Source organism: Drosophila yakuba, chromosome 3R (assembly GCF_016746365.2).
Source record: "Drosophila yakuba strain Tai18E2 chromosome 3R, Prin_Dyak_Tai18E2_2.1, whole genome shotgun sequence".
NCBI lineage: Eukaryota > Metazoa > Arthropoda > Insecta > Diptera > Drosophilidae > Drosophila > Drosophila yakuba.
The window spans coordinates 5,313,744-5,332,517 of record NC_052530.2 but is presented as its reverse complement, the minus strand read 5'-3'; the positions used below and the strand labels follow the sequence as shown (position 1 = coordinate 5,332,517).

The 18,774-nt window shown below is 42.9% G+C and overlaps 1 protein-coding gene across 1 annotated transcript; it reads right to left on the bottom strand.

Moving 5' to 3' along the window:
- Nucleotides 1-1,047: 1,047 nt before the first annotated feature.
- Nucleotides 1,048-2,659, bottom strand: LOC6535614 (kunitz-type serine protease inhibitor Hg1). The gene is made up of 2 exons (XM_002096206.4): nucleotides 2,243-2,659; nucleotides 1,048-1,482 (listed from the first exon to the last, which is right to left on the bottom strand). Exons 1-2 carry the CDS (start codon nucleotides 2,385-2,387, stop codon nucleotides 1,298-1,300), a joined length of 330 nt encoding a protein of 109 aa, XP_002096242.1. The 5' UTR covers nucleotides 2,388-2,659; the 3' UTR covers nucleotides 1,048-1,297.
- Between the last annotated feature and the right edge of the window lie 16,115 nt (nucleotides 2,660-18,774).

Below are 18,774 nucleotides of genomic sequence, written 5' to 3'. Positions count from 1 at the left end.
TGCAAATTGCTGGCGAAAAAAGTAGCTTTGCTTGCACGCTTTGCGAAATTTTCTCTGTCGAAATTATGCGTTGAGTAGTTTGGTTTTAGCCGGCAGAAACGTTCCCAATTCCATTTTTTTTTTTGGTTTGGTTAAAATTACCGGCATCGTCAGCGAAGTTTTAGCACAACCCGAGGTTGATTTCTTTCGCAAATTCCCCATTCCCAATTCTTTCTGTTCACTTTTTTCCAATACCCTGAGTGCTGTCATTTAAACAGATTAATGTGCTGCCATCAGCGGCATGTCATGTTGGGCGTCTTGTTTCGTTTCGTATCGTTTTGTTCGTCGATGCCATTATGCATTTGATTGGCATTTGTTTGTGCACAGCAAACAAGCCATTTTCGCACAGCCTACTGGCCAAAACAAAGGCCTGTCAAATCCGACATATGCCGGCAGTGCAATTAATGCTGTTCCAGATAGCCGGCCTGGTCAACAGGTAACACAGCTGTGAGATGTGAGAGTGGATCTTTTTAATTAGCCGTAAGTCGATAGCAGCAAAGAAGGGACAAAGATGACGGCTCTTTGATGTGCAAAACACCGGTCACCTGGTGGGTGTGGGTGGGGCTGGGGTATGTGGTAGGGCATCTCACTTTCCACGACAAGATCCAGCCGCAGCAGTGGGTGGAGTACGTCAGCATCGGAGGATAGAGCACCATAAGCCCACTAGGAGCGCGGAATGAGTGGAAGTCGCCGTCTTGGCGACACTGTCAGTCGGATGTCAGGGCCATTTGATATGCCACTGACAGAAAGCACATTTGGCGCATTTTTTCCGCAGGCCCTCTTTATTTCATTTTATTTTATTTTATTTGCCTTTTTTTCGTCTTTTTATACAGCCCTGACAGTGAACAGAGTGCCGATCCACCGCTGACAGCTTACAACATTTGGGTGTCTATTTTTGGGCGGCATTTAGTCAAAATCCGTGTGATCAAAGGTAAAAACACTTAAGCACTTGAGTGTTTGGTGCCTGCACTTAAAGTTAATTTTTGCACAATGTAAAAGAACTTGAAATTGTTTTTCAAATTGTATTTTTTTTAAATGTTTATTTAGATTTTTAATAAAAGCACCTAACTCTTAAAATAATAGTTGGGGAGTTTTGACAAAATCATAATTCACCATTGTGTAAAGTGGTTGAGTGTTAAGCCAATTGTGTCTATAATTCATGACCTTCTGTTTTTCAAGTGTGGAGCAATCTCTATTTGCTAAACATACGCGTACAAACTTATCGCCTAGGTGAGATGTATCTATATCTATGTGCCAATCAATCGCCGCAGCGTGTGTCGCAGCTTTCCTGGGTGCAGAAGCGGTTGCGATTGCCGTTGCATCCTTTGTAGTTGAAGGGCTTGCAGACGCCCTTGTCGAAATACCAGCGAGTGACGACCTTGGTCTTATCCTTGCTGCTGCAGAAGTTGCCCTCGTTGCGGCCCACGTAGCAGTTGACGTTGTCTGAAAAAGTGCGGATTCATTGGTTAATCGCCGCCTGGAAGTGCTCCATTCGCCTCATTAAGTGCAATTACGTTTGTTTATTCATACGGCGCTCGAGGCGGACGACAATGTATTTCATAATTCCCTGGCCACGTAGTCATAAGCGGAAAAATAGAACAACTTGGCAGACAAAATTGACTGGCTGGCCCGAAGCAAAAAAAAAGAATCACAGCATGTGGACTAATCTTGGCAACTACCAAATTGTTTCATTCTTAAAGCGTGTGCTCTAATTGCTATTTACCTACAACATTTAATTAAACTGAAATTGAATAAAAAGAATTTGGTTAACTTGTTGAAAGGAAACTTTTTAAACAAGCTGCTGATAATGCAATCAAATTAAGTCCAAAGTCAAATTTAACATTAAAAGCACTGATCAGGTATACATTAATTCAAATAATGAATTAAATATTCATTGATATTTTAAACTGAGTCGAACAATACGTAACACTTTAAGTATCAACTTTAATCTTCTTTTTAAAAGTATTTCTTTGATAACACTGTAGTTGAATTGAGAGTCGGGAACAATTCGCACTAATAAGCTTTCAACAGCTTATTGCAGTATTAGATTAAACAAAAGGTCTTGAGCGATTAGTTATTTGATAAAGTATTGCATATATATATTTTATTTTCACTTGCTAGTGGCCATGTTCCGATCTGCCACCAAACATGGTAGTTCCTCGAATGCTTCAGAAAGTATTCAGCCACATTCCTAGACACTTACTCAGCTCTTTGCACGACACGACGGCCCCATTGCCTGAAGAGCCGCCTCCAAAGGCCTCGGATTGCGCGGTCCGTGTCAAGAGGATGATGGACAGGAGGCCGACGAGTGTCGCGCGGAGGAACGCCAGATTGATTTTCAATTTCATGTTTTTAGCGCGGGCACCCAGAGCGGAATGAGGATGGGAATCGAAGCAGCACCGGGAGCAGCTGTTCGTAGTACTCGCACCAGATGCGAACGGGGAATGCCGGATCAGAGAGTCGGAATATTTGAAAATATCCGAAACTGAGAAACTGCCGCCGGCAGAGGTTGTTCCAATTTTTCGGTTTTGGTATTTTTAAGTAATCTGCGCTACTTTCGGTAGGAAAACGTGCGGCAGACTAACGAATCCAAACGAACCAATGCGAGCTCACTGAGTGTGGCGCATTTTCGGTCTTCAGTTTATATACGAAATGCCGGAAATTGTTGCTAACTCGAACGCAAACTATTCGTTCTCATTCCGCTGATAGAGTCAAGTATTCGGCAAGTCTTTCGAGTATTGCCAGCTTGACAATCTTTTAGTACGCGTATCCGTCCATCCTCCCCAGCACCCTTCCATTTATCCATCCAACCATCAATCCATCCGTCTATCAGTTTCGCCGATCAGCCAGGGGACCGTGTCCATCAATGGTAAGTATGAAAAGATATTTTTGGTCCACAAAGTGCTCGATGCTCCCGAAATGCCCGAAATGGCCGAAATGCCAGACGAAGGGGGGATATTGCACTTAGTTTTATCTTTGGGGCGTTTACTTTGCGCTCGTTTGCATAATTTTCAACTTATTGAATATTTTCCACATAATTAATTTTAATTATTTGTGTTTCTTTCAGGCATTTGAATTAATTTTGATAAGAGAGGACCGCGAGGTTGTGTTTTTTCGGGAGGCCAAAAGGCGAAAAGGGTCGCGCGTTGCAATCACAAGGGATTTTCTCTTCCATTGTCTCTAATTACAATGGACGGCATTTGTTTTGGGCTCCCCTTTTTTATTCTTTGGTTTATTTCATTTTTGGTTTCTTGGCAAGTGGCTTTGGCATGGGCTCTTGTCTCCTCTTCCTCTTTTCCCTCTCGGCTTTTATTTGCTTCTATTGCTGCGGGTCGGGCGCAAAAATCAATCTTCATTTAAAATTCAATTTAATGCGCTGCGTGCATAAAAGAAGTATCCCAACGCCTTGGCCATCAAGCGTATTGGATTCGCCGGGAGAAAATTAGAAAACAATTGAGTATATTTTTTACGAGCTGACGCATCAAAGAGAATTTGGCAGGCAGTGTCGCATGTCCAGTCCAGACCTGCCAATGGTATTATTGTGCCCCATTGAGTTTCTTTTTACTATATACATATACATATACATATACATATACATATAACGAAAAGCGACTAAAAGAAGGAATAATTATTAAGACAAATATATGGATTTGGTCCACACTTGTCTATGATTCAAGTTAACTGTATAAATAAGTAGTAGTAAGTATTATTCAACCTTATTTGTTCAATTTTGAAGAACCCATTTCATTTTAAGGAACCCAGTGATGGGTGAGTCATGAAAATTACAGCAAACGGAAGCCTGAAACTCGAAAAGAGGATGTGCTTCAAACAGAAATCGGAAGTCTTAACTAAAAACGGTAACAGGTATACGTGGCCAGTCGAGTGGAAGAGCGGATGAGGGCACCAGTAGCAGGGTTCTCAAGCATGGCCAGCGGTGCGTATACGTGATGTATCAGCACGAGTAAATCAATACTCAAATGTGGCCTCCTAATCAATCGGGATCGGGATGTCAGCCCCAAAAAAAAAGTAAAATCAAAGCGGATAAAATTAAAAAACAATGCGAGTGTAAAGCGTGTCCCTCGGCGAGGTTATCCTCTTGGCCACGTTTCGGTTGTTTCGGCCACAATTTGTGATTTTCCACTTGTTTTGACCAATTTGGCGATCTAGCGATTTTGTGATTTGTCGTCTTTAATTCTCACAACATTTTTGGACGCACTCGAGCAAAAGATATTTAATGCCTGCACTTGAACGTGCCGAAGGACAAAACCAACCAAAAATATAAAAACGGATATTGTCGATTGAAAGCGGCTGCGGGAGAAGTGATTTGCAGTTTGAAATTGAGTGAAAAGCGTTGACGCTCCACGTATACTGAAAATATTCTATGCATATATTTTACCTTTTGTTGATGCACCTGCCGCCATCCCATTCAGTCCATCCCCTTCGTTCAGCAAAATCGTTCAGTTCCCATAATCGTCCGCTTTGCGCTACTTGGGAATTATTTTTTTTCAGAATCCGCTTTATTTCTCTTTGCGAACGAGTTTCCCCACCGCCCCCACTTTGGCCCACTTTGGCCAACCTCAAATTGAGGAAATGAAACATTTCAATGATTTGCTTCCGGCTTTTCCTCTTGCGCCATTCTTTGGGCAGTGAATCATAAGCAGAAGAAAGAGTTTTGTTTATTACCTTTAAGGCGCTTTGGACAACTTCTTAGCCGCTGCGCACGAAGTTCAACCTTAATAAATTATTCAAATTACAACTTTGATCTTCGCCAGGGGATTGCACACGAAATGCACAAAAGTGCTGTGCGAAAGTTACACTAGGCTGCGCAATCGAGCAAAAGTTTTCAGTAGAAATGAAACAAAATCAACAACTACTCGTAGATGAATTTTTTATAAGTGATCAACATAAGCAGTAAAAAAATGTAACTGTTTAAAAAATCGAATATACATACGTGATTTGTGGCACAGTGCTATTGATTTCAGTGGCACGAGTAGCAATTTCTTGCAGTGACACTGAACATATTGTGAGGCATTTCCCGAACAATGGGGCAAGGACTACGCTCATCCTTTTTACTGGCTGCGTTCTGTTTTTTTAGTTAAAATTTCGCAATTTGCAATAAAAATTCCAGTTTTACTTTTCGGAATTCAGTTGGAGCGTACGTCCCAGCTTAGCTTCAGATACAGATACAGCTACAGCTACAGCTACAGCTTCTTCTTTTATATCGGCAACGGCTTGTGGCCTTGCGGCTTTTCCTGCTTTTTCTGCTCTCCCTGTTTTCCGGCAAAGGAAAGCGATCCGAGATGCGAAAGGATACGCATCCTCCCAATGGGCCGGGCTCTTGCCGAGCTATCAACCGGCAATTATTATGCGTCCTGAACTGCACGTGCCTCATATAATCGGGTTGTGTGTTTGTGCCTGTGTGTGTGCGAGGGGGGTGTCTGAGGGGTCAGTGTGTTGTTTTGTTGTGGCAGCTGGGGCGTGCCGACAATAATTTAATATTAAAACATATTTCACTTGCATGCCGAAGAAGCTGAGGAATGCGCTCAAAAGCTTAACGGAGTCGAGCCAGCCGAGCAAGTCGAATGGAGGCGATGAAGCGTTCAGCTTGTCCCTTTCCCTTCCCCCTTCCCTTTACCCCATCCCCCATCCAGCAAACCAGACCAGACCATAGCGACTCCTTGTCGCCGTCCCTCTCTGTCTATGCCCGTCTCTTTCCGTGCCGCCTTCTGTGTGTTTCGTAATTATTTTAAAGCCACCAAGGAGCCTTGACATTTCCCAAAAATAATTCTGCCTCTGCCACAAAAATGCGCCTTCTCATGTGAAGTTATGGCACGACCTGCTGCAGCCGAAGCCATTTTCTACACTTACAAAAATAACTAATCGTAGTATTGGATATTAAATGCATTTCTTAAGGTCACAATATTTAATTAACAATTAGCAGTTAGTTAGGCGCTCTATTTTAAAGAGGTGTGTATACCAAAAGTATATATTAATAACTATACTATAAATATTCGAAGAAGCCATTGTTAAACTTCATTTCACTTTACTCAGCCCGGGAAGGTGTTTCTTCGAGTGTAGTGATGAAAGTATCTGCAAAAGGGCGACGCTGATGTTGATTTCACTCATTTCCGTCTCAAATGGATTTTGATTGTCTGCCCTGACCTCGAAGCAGGATTCGGTCTTGGACTTGGCTGCCCGTGATGCCTTCTACGTGTCTGCCATTTGTCTGCGCTTATTTTGGCCAGTTCATCCCAGAGCTGCAGATTCGGACTCGGCGGCTTGAAAGCAGCAGCCAGCTGCCAAATGCCAAATGACTTTCTTTTCTTGGCCATTTCCTAGTTCGGTTGTTGCTTCGGGCTCATTTGGTTTTATTGTAATGACTTCTATTACCACACGAGCGTTCCGTGTCTATAGTTTGCAGCAGCTGCACTGCCAACTCCTAGCTCCCAGCTCCTAACTCCCAATTCCCAACTGCCCACTGACTGACGCCATTTTCTAGCCCCCAATGGACTGTTGGCAGTTTACGTGGCCATCGCGCTTAATGAGTAGTTATTTCCGCTTGTATTTCTTGATCAACTCGTGCATGGCGCCTTGGCTTTGGCTTTGGTGGGGCAGTTAGAGCTAACGCCGGGCCACGTTCTACCATTAATTGCCGCCTATTCTGGTGCTAGCCATCATTTTATTAACCTGCTGAACAGTGCGCCATTGCTCTATAATTGAGTTTATGTCATAATTCCTCGGATGGCCAGTCGCAGTGTTGTCAATGAATTTATGGCATAGTTTTTCCGCGGTCGGCACAAAGCTTTGATATTTATGATAGTCGTATTCATTTTGCAGCTGTCACAACTCTAGATAGTAACTAAGAACTATGGGTGACCAGCAAAAAAAAGAAATTTTAATGTTTTTTGTCATCTTCTGTGTGCACTCTCGAAATGAAACGAAATGAAAAAGCATAATTAATTTTAATGCGATTTTCCGCTGCTTTGTTTTTACTTGCTTATCATTGCCATCCACGGATGGATTTCATTATGCAGATGATGCGGTTTTGAACAAGGACAGGACCGATTTATCCGGATCGGAGTACCATTTAAGCGACTTCGTTTCATTTTCATTCAGTGGAAGCAGACATTCATTCCTGCTTGATTCAACCGCTTTAGACACGAACCAAAATTCCTTTTTCAGCAATTTCATAGTGTACTCGTCGTCGCTTCCGTTCCCAACGCCGATGATTATCAATTTGCGAAACTCGTTTTGGCGTGGAAAATTGTTTACCCGTTTGGCAAACGAAATGAGCGAGTCCCCGTTCCAATTTTCTTCATTGTGGCGGGTAAATTGAAAACGCAAACAAACAAGCAAGCACACATGGAAATCGAAGTCGTTTGGTTAAGCAATCGCTGGCTTCCTGCCTTTGAGTAGAGAACTCGCGTCACGTTTTCGCCTGGCAGCCGGGATTAATGGTGGTGTAATTTATTGAAGTTTGCCAATAAAAGCGGGTTGCAGAATTCAAATTAAGCTCGTATTCCCCTGGGTGTTCTTAATGGCAAGTGCATTTAGCAGATTTCCCCTAGATTTCTCGTAGATTTCCCCAGATTTCCGCAAACATTTGTTGCTTGTCAGCGGTAATAGCGCATTGTATGTTGCAGGTTCGCTTGCTTGGTGGCCACCTACTAGCGAATACTGCAAAAGTTGCTCAAGTTTTTAAACGCAAACTGCGCGCCCGGACTGAGTGAGCCGTTCGAAGGAACAGCGGAAAGTTATGCAAATTTAATGCAACCAAGTTGCGCGCTTGTTTGCCTGCAAGTGATTTATGTGGCCAGAACCATGACCGCGCCCATTCAGTGTGCATAATGCGCCACTTAATGTCGCGCAGCAACAAGCAATGAATGCGGCACAGTTGCAACCGCAGGCAGAGGACACACGCCAGTAACACAGCGACACGTTGCGCATACGCCCCGTGCGCCGTGGCAATCAGTATCAAATTATAATCGGCAAATTGCTGGCCAGAAAATGCAGCAAAACTTGTCTCAATTTGCTTGCCGAAGCAACTGGCTCGAAACTTTCAATCGAATTGGTGGCACAAGTTGCGTAAAAGCATTTCCACAAATTCACACTAATGCGCATGTCTTATTGTCGCACAGTAGTGAAATAGTAAAGGGGTAATGCGTTCGGAGGAAAAGGGAAAAGTTCCCCAAAAACAAAAACCATGTTCGTTTAAATTTTATTCTTTCGGACCAAAATCTACGAACTAGCACATACAATTTAAAACTAACAATTGACAGAATTTTAAGAATCATTTATATGTTAACAAATAAAACAATAAGTATTGCTCTTTCATTTGCTACATCGTTTCCCTTCTAAAACAACGTTTATTTTGCAGTTCTACAACTTTAGTACCTCGGCTGCTCTGCAACTGAAAACTGTAGTGTAGAAGGGATGGATTTTCAAAAGATGTTAGCTTTTCGCTCAGTGTTCACAGGCTGGAAGCATCTCTCCATGCTGTTGTTAGATGTGAGATATGTAAATATCCAAAACTTGTTAATATTTGATGGGATAAAAGTTTGCCAAACTGCAATAAAAGCATACACACAACAGCGCCCGAACAACAATACAACAGTTTTCCATCCACCACCCCGATTTTCCGGCTTTTCCGGACCCCACCCCTCTCTGCAATCCATCCCCCTGGGTGACCCCTAGAGTGTGAAATATTTAACTAGCTGCTTGAAATTGAGCTGCTTACGCTTGGTCGCTGCCGAAGACAGAGTTTTCCCCATCAATATTTGATGGTGGAAAACTTCATCGCCTGACCGCAAGTTGATTGCCTTGCGGTTGCCTGGAATTAATTAAAATAGCTTTAAGATGCGTCGATGCCCAGGGGAGCAAGGGTTCTCGTGCGGAATGCACTCAAGCTGCTGTCTGTTAATATTGTTTACGCATAATTTGGTTATTAACGCAATGCCAACTCGACTCAGCTGCGAAAGCGGCAAATCAATTTACCCAGCATCCATGACATCCATCCACTGCTACCTTGTGATTTGCAGGACTCTGAATGTGGATGCGGATGCAATTGCTGAATGTCTTTGTGCGAGGATAACAACAAGAGCATTAACATAACACCCACACATCACTGCATTTTGTATGAAAATGATGTTTTTCGCTTGAAAGGGAAAATTCTCATTTTACATGCGCTGCAATTTCTCGCTCACTTCAATTATGCAAATTGTGTGTATGTCGATACCAATTCGTAGTCTCGCAGGAGCGGAGAAGCGCATCGGGGCCGCACTCGTACATGCAATTAACATCATGGCGACAGCTCAACCGACAGATATCCTGATGGCTATAGTCGGATAGTTGGATAGTCGGATAGGCGGGCAGCGAAGTCGATGCAGCAGCCCATGATGCGATGCGATGCCCGTCCGAAATAAACTTGGAGCTTCTCGTCGGCGAGAAAGAACGGAACGGAACTCATTATAATTTTCTTCGTTTCAATTTCCCATTTTCCACTTTCCACTTCCCATTTTCCGCTTGCCATTCAATGCGGCGATGCGCATGTGAATGTGGGGTGTTTCTTCCGCTGGCCTACCCGCTTGTAATTTAATTTACATGAACTTCACGGGCTACATCAAAATTATCAGAGGCAAAAACTTTTGGCCATCGCATCCCTACAGCTTTATTAATTACTAATGTGAAAGTTTGCTGTGTCCCCTTTCAACGCTCCATTATCCTTATCCCTTGGTCCTTTGGCTCTTATCTCCCTAGCCGAAAGTTCAGGCAATTATGAGTTTATTTTCCAGCCCTGCGATGATTTCTTGACTTCAAGGGGCCGAAAACTCCAGCCAAGCCAGGCTAGTCAGCCAAAGTACAATTTTGCAACTTGGCCAAGAAGTGTTAACTCAATCAATGTGTGCAAATATTGATGGCCGGGCAGCTGCTGGCCAAATTAATTTAAGTTTAATTGGACTCCGAAATGAGCTAGAGTCAAGCCTTGTTTACTTTACATTTAACTCAATCCTAATCAGGCCAAACTGTCTCCCAACTTGGGCTTAATCAGCTCATTCTTAATGAATCAGCTCATTCTGAGGTGGAATCAGTCTGTGAGCCGTATTTGCTGTAGCCATTTCGCCTTGTGGTCCCTGCAGTCCTCTGTCTTGGACTGGTCAATTTGGCTGCCACTAAGTGGGTCAGACATGGCAGCCACTCAAGTGCATACAAAGTGCATGGCCGACGGAGAGAGAAAAGTTTGTAAAGGGAAAAAGAGGGAAACGGCCATAAAATCTAAACGTGGGGTACATTTTTCAGCTTCAATGGAGCGCACGTAAAACTAAACTCAAATGTTGCATTAAAAAGTTTGCAGCGAAAAAGCAGAAAGCAATTTAATTTAATTAGAGTACATTTGGATGGCACGAAACAGACTAAAGGGGAATGGGGAAACCTTTTCCACTTTTATGTGCCAATTTTATGGCGTCAGTTTTCCTCAAAAACTGGAGAGAGTCGGGGAAATTCTTGCCCATGCTATTCGCATAGCGGCATATGGCCCGTCATGGCATATTTTGGATTCTTAAGAGCCGAGAATATGCGCATCAATGGAAAACTTGCGGCAACAACAGCTTCTTTAATGGAAAACAGGTTTGGGCAAACCAAATTTGATGGATCACCAAAGGCAGTCAATAGCCCGCCTCAGCCATTCCACCAGGTCCTTACTTTACTTTTGGCAGCCCACAAAAAGGACTTCAGCCCGAGGGCAATATTTCATATTTCTATACTGCCAGCTTACATTTCCTCTCAACATCGATTTGATGATGGACTGGGCATGATTTTTGTTTTGCCAGCTCATTATTTGTATTTCAATTTGGTGCGTTGCCATTTCCATTCAGACCGCCTCCTCTCTTTCACCTGATATGCCTTTTACTTTTCGGATTTTGTGGTCGGCCTGCCACTTTGAATAACAATTCTGGGGAAAAAGTTTTCTGCGGTGGCTTTTATACTCGCATCTAGTATGTATGTAGATGAAGACGCAATAAAAAAGTTACTTTATTCAACGTCTACGTGTGCCTGGCATTTGAGTGAGTGAGTGTGTATAATCCAGTGGAGTGTGGGCCAAAGTGCGCCTGTTGCGGCTGGCAAAATGTAGATTTGCCCTGCTTTAGTCTCTGCCAATGGCCGTTGGCAGGGCCACGACCTACAGATGGCTCCTATATCCTACTTCCCGGCTAACTGCTCCTGCTCCGTCGTCCTGCCGGTCTTGCTTGCATGTTGGCTTGACATTGGCAGGCGGTCTCGTAAAAGCCACTCACAAGCACATCGGGCGGCAAATGCAAATACTAAGCTCCATAGACACACAATCATTTATCAGCATCGAAATGCACTTGGAGAAAATCAACGTATAACTTCTGCAAGTTACATTATATACTACATGGTACTTGCTCTCTGTTATGTTGAAAGGGCTTAGTTTCATTAAATTGATATATCAACGAAAAGAGGGAACTGTAATTAAGGTTCGTTTGCTTAAGAAAAAAACTCCCATCAAATGTTTCCTTTTGAAATACTACTATTTACTATATTGCCTTGCCGTCTGGCAGTCTTCAACATATAATAAGCTTACAGCTCTTCAGTTTTCAAGCGCAGGACACTTTTTTGAAAACTGTTGGTTAGCAAAGTGACCAACAAGAGATGCTTAAAGCTACTCTTTAAGAACCTAAGAACCTAACAGAGAAGTGTTTTGCTCTCGGACCAGAAAGAAAACAACGCCCAGCAAAGAAAAGAAATGAAATGGTACGCCCAGGTGTAATATTTGCATTTAGCCAACAATTTGCCGTAGTCCCTCCAACTGGCAGGCTGTCTGCCACATTTTGGCCTCCTGTCCAGAAGAGGAGGCTTTCTGGCTGGTTAGCATCTTAAATTTTTGCAAGGAAAGCGGAATCTTTAGTAATTGCTCTCCTGGCGCTCATAAAAAATGTGTAGCCAGGTAAGCAGAAGAAGAAGTAGAAGTTGTTGCGCGTTGAGCACGCAAAATACCCCAGCAGAAACTATTACGGGTTTGTCTAATGCCGGTTCACAGCTACAGATACATGGGCAAATACTTGTGGGCCAGGCTTGTTTGTGTTGGGTTGTTTGTGCGTTTGTGTGCTTGTTTGTCTGTCTGTCTGGATGTGCGAGTGTGTTTGAAGAGGCCCTCGAGAGTTGGCTGCTCCTTTGCCTGCCGGCAGAGTTGGCCAATCTGTGCCTGCTCCCCCCAGAAATTGGAATACTGCAGGTGTTTACTATCGGCTAGTGCGAACTATGCTCATTTGGAGTGGGGGCCAAGAGTTGGCGCCTTATTGCCAAAGGTCTTCAAGCCGACCAATTTCAATAAAGTGTGTGAAAGGAAAACAACTCCGACGGCCAGTTCATAATTCACTTGCCAACTGCTGGCAACAATTGCAAATTGACAAGCTTATTAATCGCTTAATCGGCCTGCAGAACTTGCTGTAAGTCTTTAGCATTAAAATACGCTTTGTTTTCATTCCACAAAATTTTTTGGGGCGGGGCAAACTGGGCTAAGAAGTTTATTCCCGGCTGTTGGTAAAACTTTTTGATAATTGTGCTTCAATGGTCTCGGGCTGAAAGGGTTGCCGGTCCCTGATTGAGCCGAAAGCGGCAAAAAACAACTGAAAACTTTCTGGCTCCTTGCCAGTCGCCTGGCAACAGTGCGTATGATTAATATGTATACAAGAAATGCCAAGAACTGGCTTTGCTTTGTTGTTTAGCTTTGGGCTTAGCTTTAATGAGCACTGAGCACTGAAGAAGCTCGGCAAAAAGAAGCTTAATGATTCGAACATATCAGGCTTTTTGTCTGTCTGTCTGTTTGTTTGTCGGACGGACTGGCTTATCTAGCCCGAGGGCCACGAATCTTGGTTTCCTCGTCCCTTAGCGCGACTTCCTTCGCTTTTCCAGCGCTTTTCCACGACTCATATCTGGGGGCATTCGCTTTGCATTTCACAATCACATTAAAAGGAGTAAGAGCGACACTAAATGGGACCTGAATTCTGGTCGGCAGGCGAACTTCTACTTGGTCAAAAAACTTCACCATTCCCATTCGCAATCGCTTGCATTTTAAGTTGCATTTTACACCAATTTGAGCCAAGCAATTTCCGCTTTTCCGCTTCTGTCGCATTGTTTTCCGACCAGCATTTGGTTGTAGTGGCTGTAGTGTGTAGGTGTGGCCTGAGTCGTTACTGAGTCAGCTTTCACTTAAACTGCTGCTTCTTATGGCCAGCAAGGGCCACTAAACCGATAACAAAACCAAGATGTTGCTTGCGGAAGGCATTAGGAATTTATAAGGCATTCTTCGTTCTGCATTCGTTCAGAGATTTTTTGGTCAGATTATGGCGCTTCAGCTCGATTCAATTAAAGTACTTAGCGCAGTCAGCTGTGGGGCTTCATTGCTCTGAGTTATGTAAATCCTTTCACCGCCCCTTTTCTAATCAAAAGGCAATCAAAACTTGGTTCGATGGCCACCATGATGGCCATTTCCAATTCCAAGTTTTAAGTCCCTAAGCGAATTTATTAAATTTATTTTGTTGCCTTTTGTGAAGTTTTCTATACCTTCATACCTCCATTGCGGGGTAGCAAAAACAATCAAATATATGCAAGTTATTCCCTTTGCCGCTAACTTTGAAGTTGCTGCCAATGTCCGCTGCTCGCCAAAAATAATTTCCCTGGGAAACTTTACCCATACAGTTTGTTATGCATTCTACTGGTTTACTTTTTTTATTTTTTCATTTTTTTTTCTATATTTTGTGGTTGTCCAGTCCAGTTTTGCCAGCGGGGAACAGGACATCATCTGGCAGAGGATTTGGCTTGTTTCCTGCCGGGGTGTTGCCTTGGAAAATGTCTAGGTATCACTGGGATTTCAATATTGCTGGCACACAAATGTGCACTTTTAAATATTCTTTTGTAAGCGTTTTCACTCGGATTTTGGACAGATTTGAAGTAGAAATATAAAATATTTATTTTAAGGCGTTTAAATGAAGATAGCGAACAATTCCACTTCGTACTAAAACTTCGAAATAAAAACAAATCACCCACACCTAAACTTAATTTAACATTTTACCACTTCTTTAAATATTCAAATAAGCTTTTACATCTTTTCATAAACCGGACCCCTATACATTACCATTTTCCACCCCAAGCCAGTTACAGAAACAATTTAAATAAACTCGCTGTCAGAACATTTGCGCTAATCAACTCAATAAAGGGGTCCGAATGTTTTGCGCTTTCGATTAGGGAAAACTCGTGCGTGAGTAAGCCATAATATGCTAATGGGGCAGCAGAGGTGTTCTAAACACATTTGGCCACCCACATTAAAATGCACACATTCGAAGCCGGATGTGTGAACAAATATTTTCCGCTCCACAAAATTATTGTGTAAATATGGCAGCCATTAAAGGAAACAAACGCGTGGCAAACTGGTGGGGAAATTCCCAACTGACCGAAGAGTAAACGTTCCATTTAGTACCTTTATATCTGTGCACTTTGCTAACCAAAATAATTAAAAGCAAAATTTGTTTCATCATTACGGCTTAGAAATTGGGTAAAAAATTATGAATTTAAAAAAGTTATTAACAAATTTATCCAAGACTTGTGTATAGGGAATACTTACTCATTACTATACTCGTAGATGGACATTTTCCTTGAACTATTATATGCTTTTGAATAAAGCAGTCAAAGTAAAATAAAGTAAATATTAAGATACGGTATTTATGCAAAGTTTTTGAGGCTTCTCGCGATATCCCGCGATTGAACATTTGTCAAGGGTTAAACCCATTTACGTGGACAACCAACTATCCGAATCTCTAAGTGAGTAGTATGGCTCATTAGGCCGGGAAACCCATCTTAAGTGTGATTAATGTTATCCATGCCCCAAAGATTGATACCTGGCACGCCCACAGGAAAACTGATTTCCCATTTATTTAGCATGTCTCCCTCCGGAAAAAGGAGAACCCTTAATAGTTTTGTAAACCACCTCAGAACGAAGCAATCAAAAGTCTCAAGTCCCATTTAAACCCGAAAAAGGGTTTCAATTTGACTTAATGACGCTGCTGGGACATTTTCAACGCCACGCATTCGCGGCTTCTGCCTCTCGGACAAAAGTCAATTCCATCAAGTTCCGGATGCTGCATTGAATACCAACTAGTTTGCCCGGCTTTTGTGCACTTGGAAAAGTCGTTTTACTGGATGTTAGTTAAATACTTATATTCCTAGCTTTCCATTTTTTCAAACTTTCTTTAGGTCGATCTGTCGAGCAAATGGAATAATTATTGGTTTCGTCTATAAGATTCACTAAACGGGAATCGAAATAGTGGTAATGTTGGTTAAGCCTTATTAAATATTTAATTATTGTTACGATTTCGTTGGTTTAATCTAATACTTTAAGATTACGGCTCGGTAAATAACTTTATAATTGTAATTTATTTCATACATTATATATATTTGGGATACGATACTTTACCCTTTTTTTTGTTACTATAAACCATTTCCAATTACTGCTATTTAGTTTTTCTCAGTGTATTACAGACAGATACTGGATCAGAACCCGAATCAAAGGCTGCCGCAGCCCACTTAAACTTGTGAGGTGAACGACTGGCGATGACGACGACGGATGTTGCGTTATAGAAGAGCGCCGGTGGCGAGGTTTTCATGTCAGCGCAAATTTCCGTTCCACTGGCAGGTACGGTTATATATGTACATGTAGATACCCTGTATAAGGCGCACCACGTGGGTAGCAGAGTGGGTTGGTGGGTGGATATGTATGTAGCTGTGTGTGCTGCGAATGCTTTGTCCTACAGGTGCTAGACAGCCGTCCCTGGCTTCATGCATAATAATGAGCCTCTCGGCCTGCTCAATACCCACTCAGGCCGACCCAGACTTCTACTGGGAGGAGAATCCGGATCCGGATCCGGACAGACCGTGCTCCAACCTGAATCCCTATCGCAACCCGAAACATAAACTAAAACCGACTGTTGCTCGCCGTGGGGCAATGGAGCTGGAGAAATGTTTGATTTTTGCCCGACAAAGAGCTATTGAATGGGTCTTGGTGTGTATTTTAGTTTTGGATTTATTGTGCGATATTGCTTGTTGAACATACAAGAACATACGAGAGACAAGAAGCCTCAAATATTGGCCATCGAATTGCGGGTGGGATTTTTGGGGGCTTTCGTGTTTGCAGCTTCACTATTTGACATTTTCTTGAGTTGCTTGCTTGCGTTGCATTATTTTGTTTTTTGCTTGGACAGTTGAAATTTCGCATTTATTTGCTGCCGTTTCAGTTTCATACTGTTGTCATAAACACAATTTATCAACATAAATGCCACAAATATTATTTTGCTGCTATCAATTTCAATTACAAGGCTGCGTGTGTGTGTCTGTAAGGATCTCTGTGCTTTCGCCAGGCTATCAGAAACATGCAAATCGAATTGCATAATGCATTCCCAATTTTTGAGGCACTGGCACCAGCATCTCCGGCCTTGCGGCTATAAAATAATAATCGGGTTTAGGCCAAGTTTGTAGATATTCAATTGAATGTACAAGCCTTTGGCTCTGAATAGACAATTAGGAACGCAATGAATGCCTAAATACTTGACTTTCGATTGGTATCCTCACACGGTTAAGCTTCATCTTCATCTTTGGCCCGGGCAAATTGCCCGACAATTGGAATTAATGAACACTTTAATCAAATTTTCCACGCAAAAGCACGCTCATTAATTTTGTACGCAATTATTACATGGAAACGCCTTGGTCCTCCCCGCCGAATTGGGATTCTGAATTAAGTCCACAAACAAAATACGCACAATCAAGCGAATATGGCCCAAATTACTTTTCATTACAAGTGTACAAGCGCCGGCTGACCAGCATGCCAAGTAAGTGGCAGGCCGTCCTGCCCCCAAATTTTGCTCCAAGTTCCCGCTCCACGTGGCAAGTGGCGAATGCCACCGCAGCATCTGGATCTGGCTGAATTGGCCGGGCATTTAAGGACAACTTCATCATCATTAGCACTACAATGGCATGGCCAAAAACCGAAAGAACAACATGACGGGCATATAATGCTGATTAAGGCATATAAATGAGTGTACACACCATACATACATGTGTGTTTATCCAAGAGCACTTAACAAAACGTTCACGTTTAATTTACCCTTGACTCCAATACGCCCGCTATGCCAACACCACACAGACCACCCCCCCGCGATTATAGCACCCATGTATGTATTTAACCCAATTTTTGATAATTTCCCTAGTAACACAGTGTGAAGATTGGGGGCGAATCTATTGTCTTAGGGTTCCAGAAGGGCTCTGATATTTGCCACGTGCTTACTGACACTGAAAAAGCTTTACAGGAAATCTGAGGAGATCAAATTGAGATTCTTGTGAGTTGTGGAAAACTATCTGAACATTTTAAAAACTATTTAATTTATATACTTACATACATATATACTTTATATACTTATTTATATTTTCAATTACTCAACCTACTGTCGCGACCCTTCCAGCTAACATATTCATTAATTAGAATGGAACTGGCGTTGGCCAAGCACATGCAGATGTGTAACTTCAAGTGCTCGAAACGGATCCCTCCACTTTTTGCGTCCTCTACATTCTATACGGGATTCTATTCAGCAGAAGTGCGTCTGTGTCTGACATTTATTTCCTGGGCAAACAGACAGGAAGGCAACTTCAGCTATCAAAAGCATAAGCTTTAGCCCCTGAATGCGGCTCGGGAGATAAAACGCACATGTGCATCATCTCCGAAGTCAGAAGCCCTCTGCGTCAGAGGCGAAACTTTTGCCCAAGAACTATGACTTGGCCTCGAAGACGGCTCGATGTCGATGGGAAGAGGTGGATGTGTTAGATGTGCTGGATAAGTTGGATGTGCTGGGTGGGTGGGTCTTTGGCAGTGAAAAGTTTTCCCCGAGCCAACGTAAAGGGGTGGGAAATTTCGCGCTAGCGACAAATAACTTTGCAAATTTTTATGAGCTTGCAATGGGGCTTGTCAATTATGTTCCCTGCGCTGTCCCAGATGTCACAGATTCTCGCAGAGAAATGCAGAAAATGTCAGTCGTTTCTTATTTTTCATGACTTGGCACACACAAAGTTTGCCTGTGCCAAAATCAAGAGTCACCTTTATAGAATTCTACCCTACTACCTAACTACCTTACTGCTGCAGCCTTCTTGTTTAAATATTCAACTGCTTGGCGAATTAATGGGGGCGTGGAAAGCCACCACCGCCCACCGACCCACGCCCATCGTCCAACGCCCACAGCCACGCCCTAATAAGGTTGGGACCTGCATTGACCTGAATGCTAATGGATATCGCTGGCTGAGTGGGGATTTGGCCTGCGAGTGGGATTACGCTAATGGAGCGCACGCCGTGGCCCACAAGTGATATGTTGCGCATACGCCGCGTGCGCCGTCATGGCAATAACTCAAAATCTTAGACTCGTAAACCAATTTTCGTTGATTTAGTTTATCTGCAGTGCTCCGGCATCATCAATACAAATGCCTCTGCGCCACTGATTCCCATTTGACTACTCGCCCAACTTTGATTTCATTTGTTGTCGGCTTCGAAATGAAATCGGCTCGAGTCTCAAGACTCCCAGGCTCGATCGAGTTTATTTGCCCGTCTTGGGGGCTGGCCGACAATTTGATTTATTGGCACAAATTGCGTTACATTACGTTATCGGTTTTAGTGCGAGTGTGAGT

Excerpts from the sequence above, each read along its gene's own strand:
- LOC6535614 (XM_002096206.4), bottom strand. The coding sequence starts at position 2,387 with ATGAAATTGAAAATCAATCTGGCGTTCCTCCGCGCGACACTCGTCGGC. Across the intron at positions 1,483-2,242 it reads CGTGTCGTGCAAAGAGCTGA|ACAACGTCAACTGCTACGTG; the intron begins GTAAGTGTCTAG and ends GCACTTTTTCAG.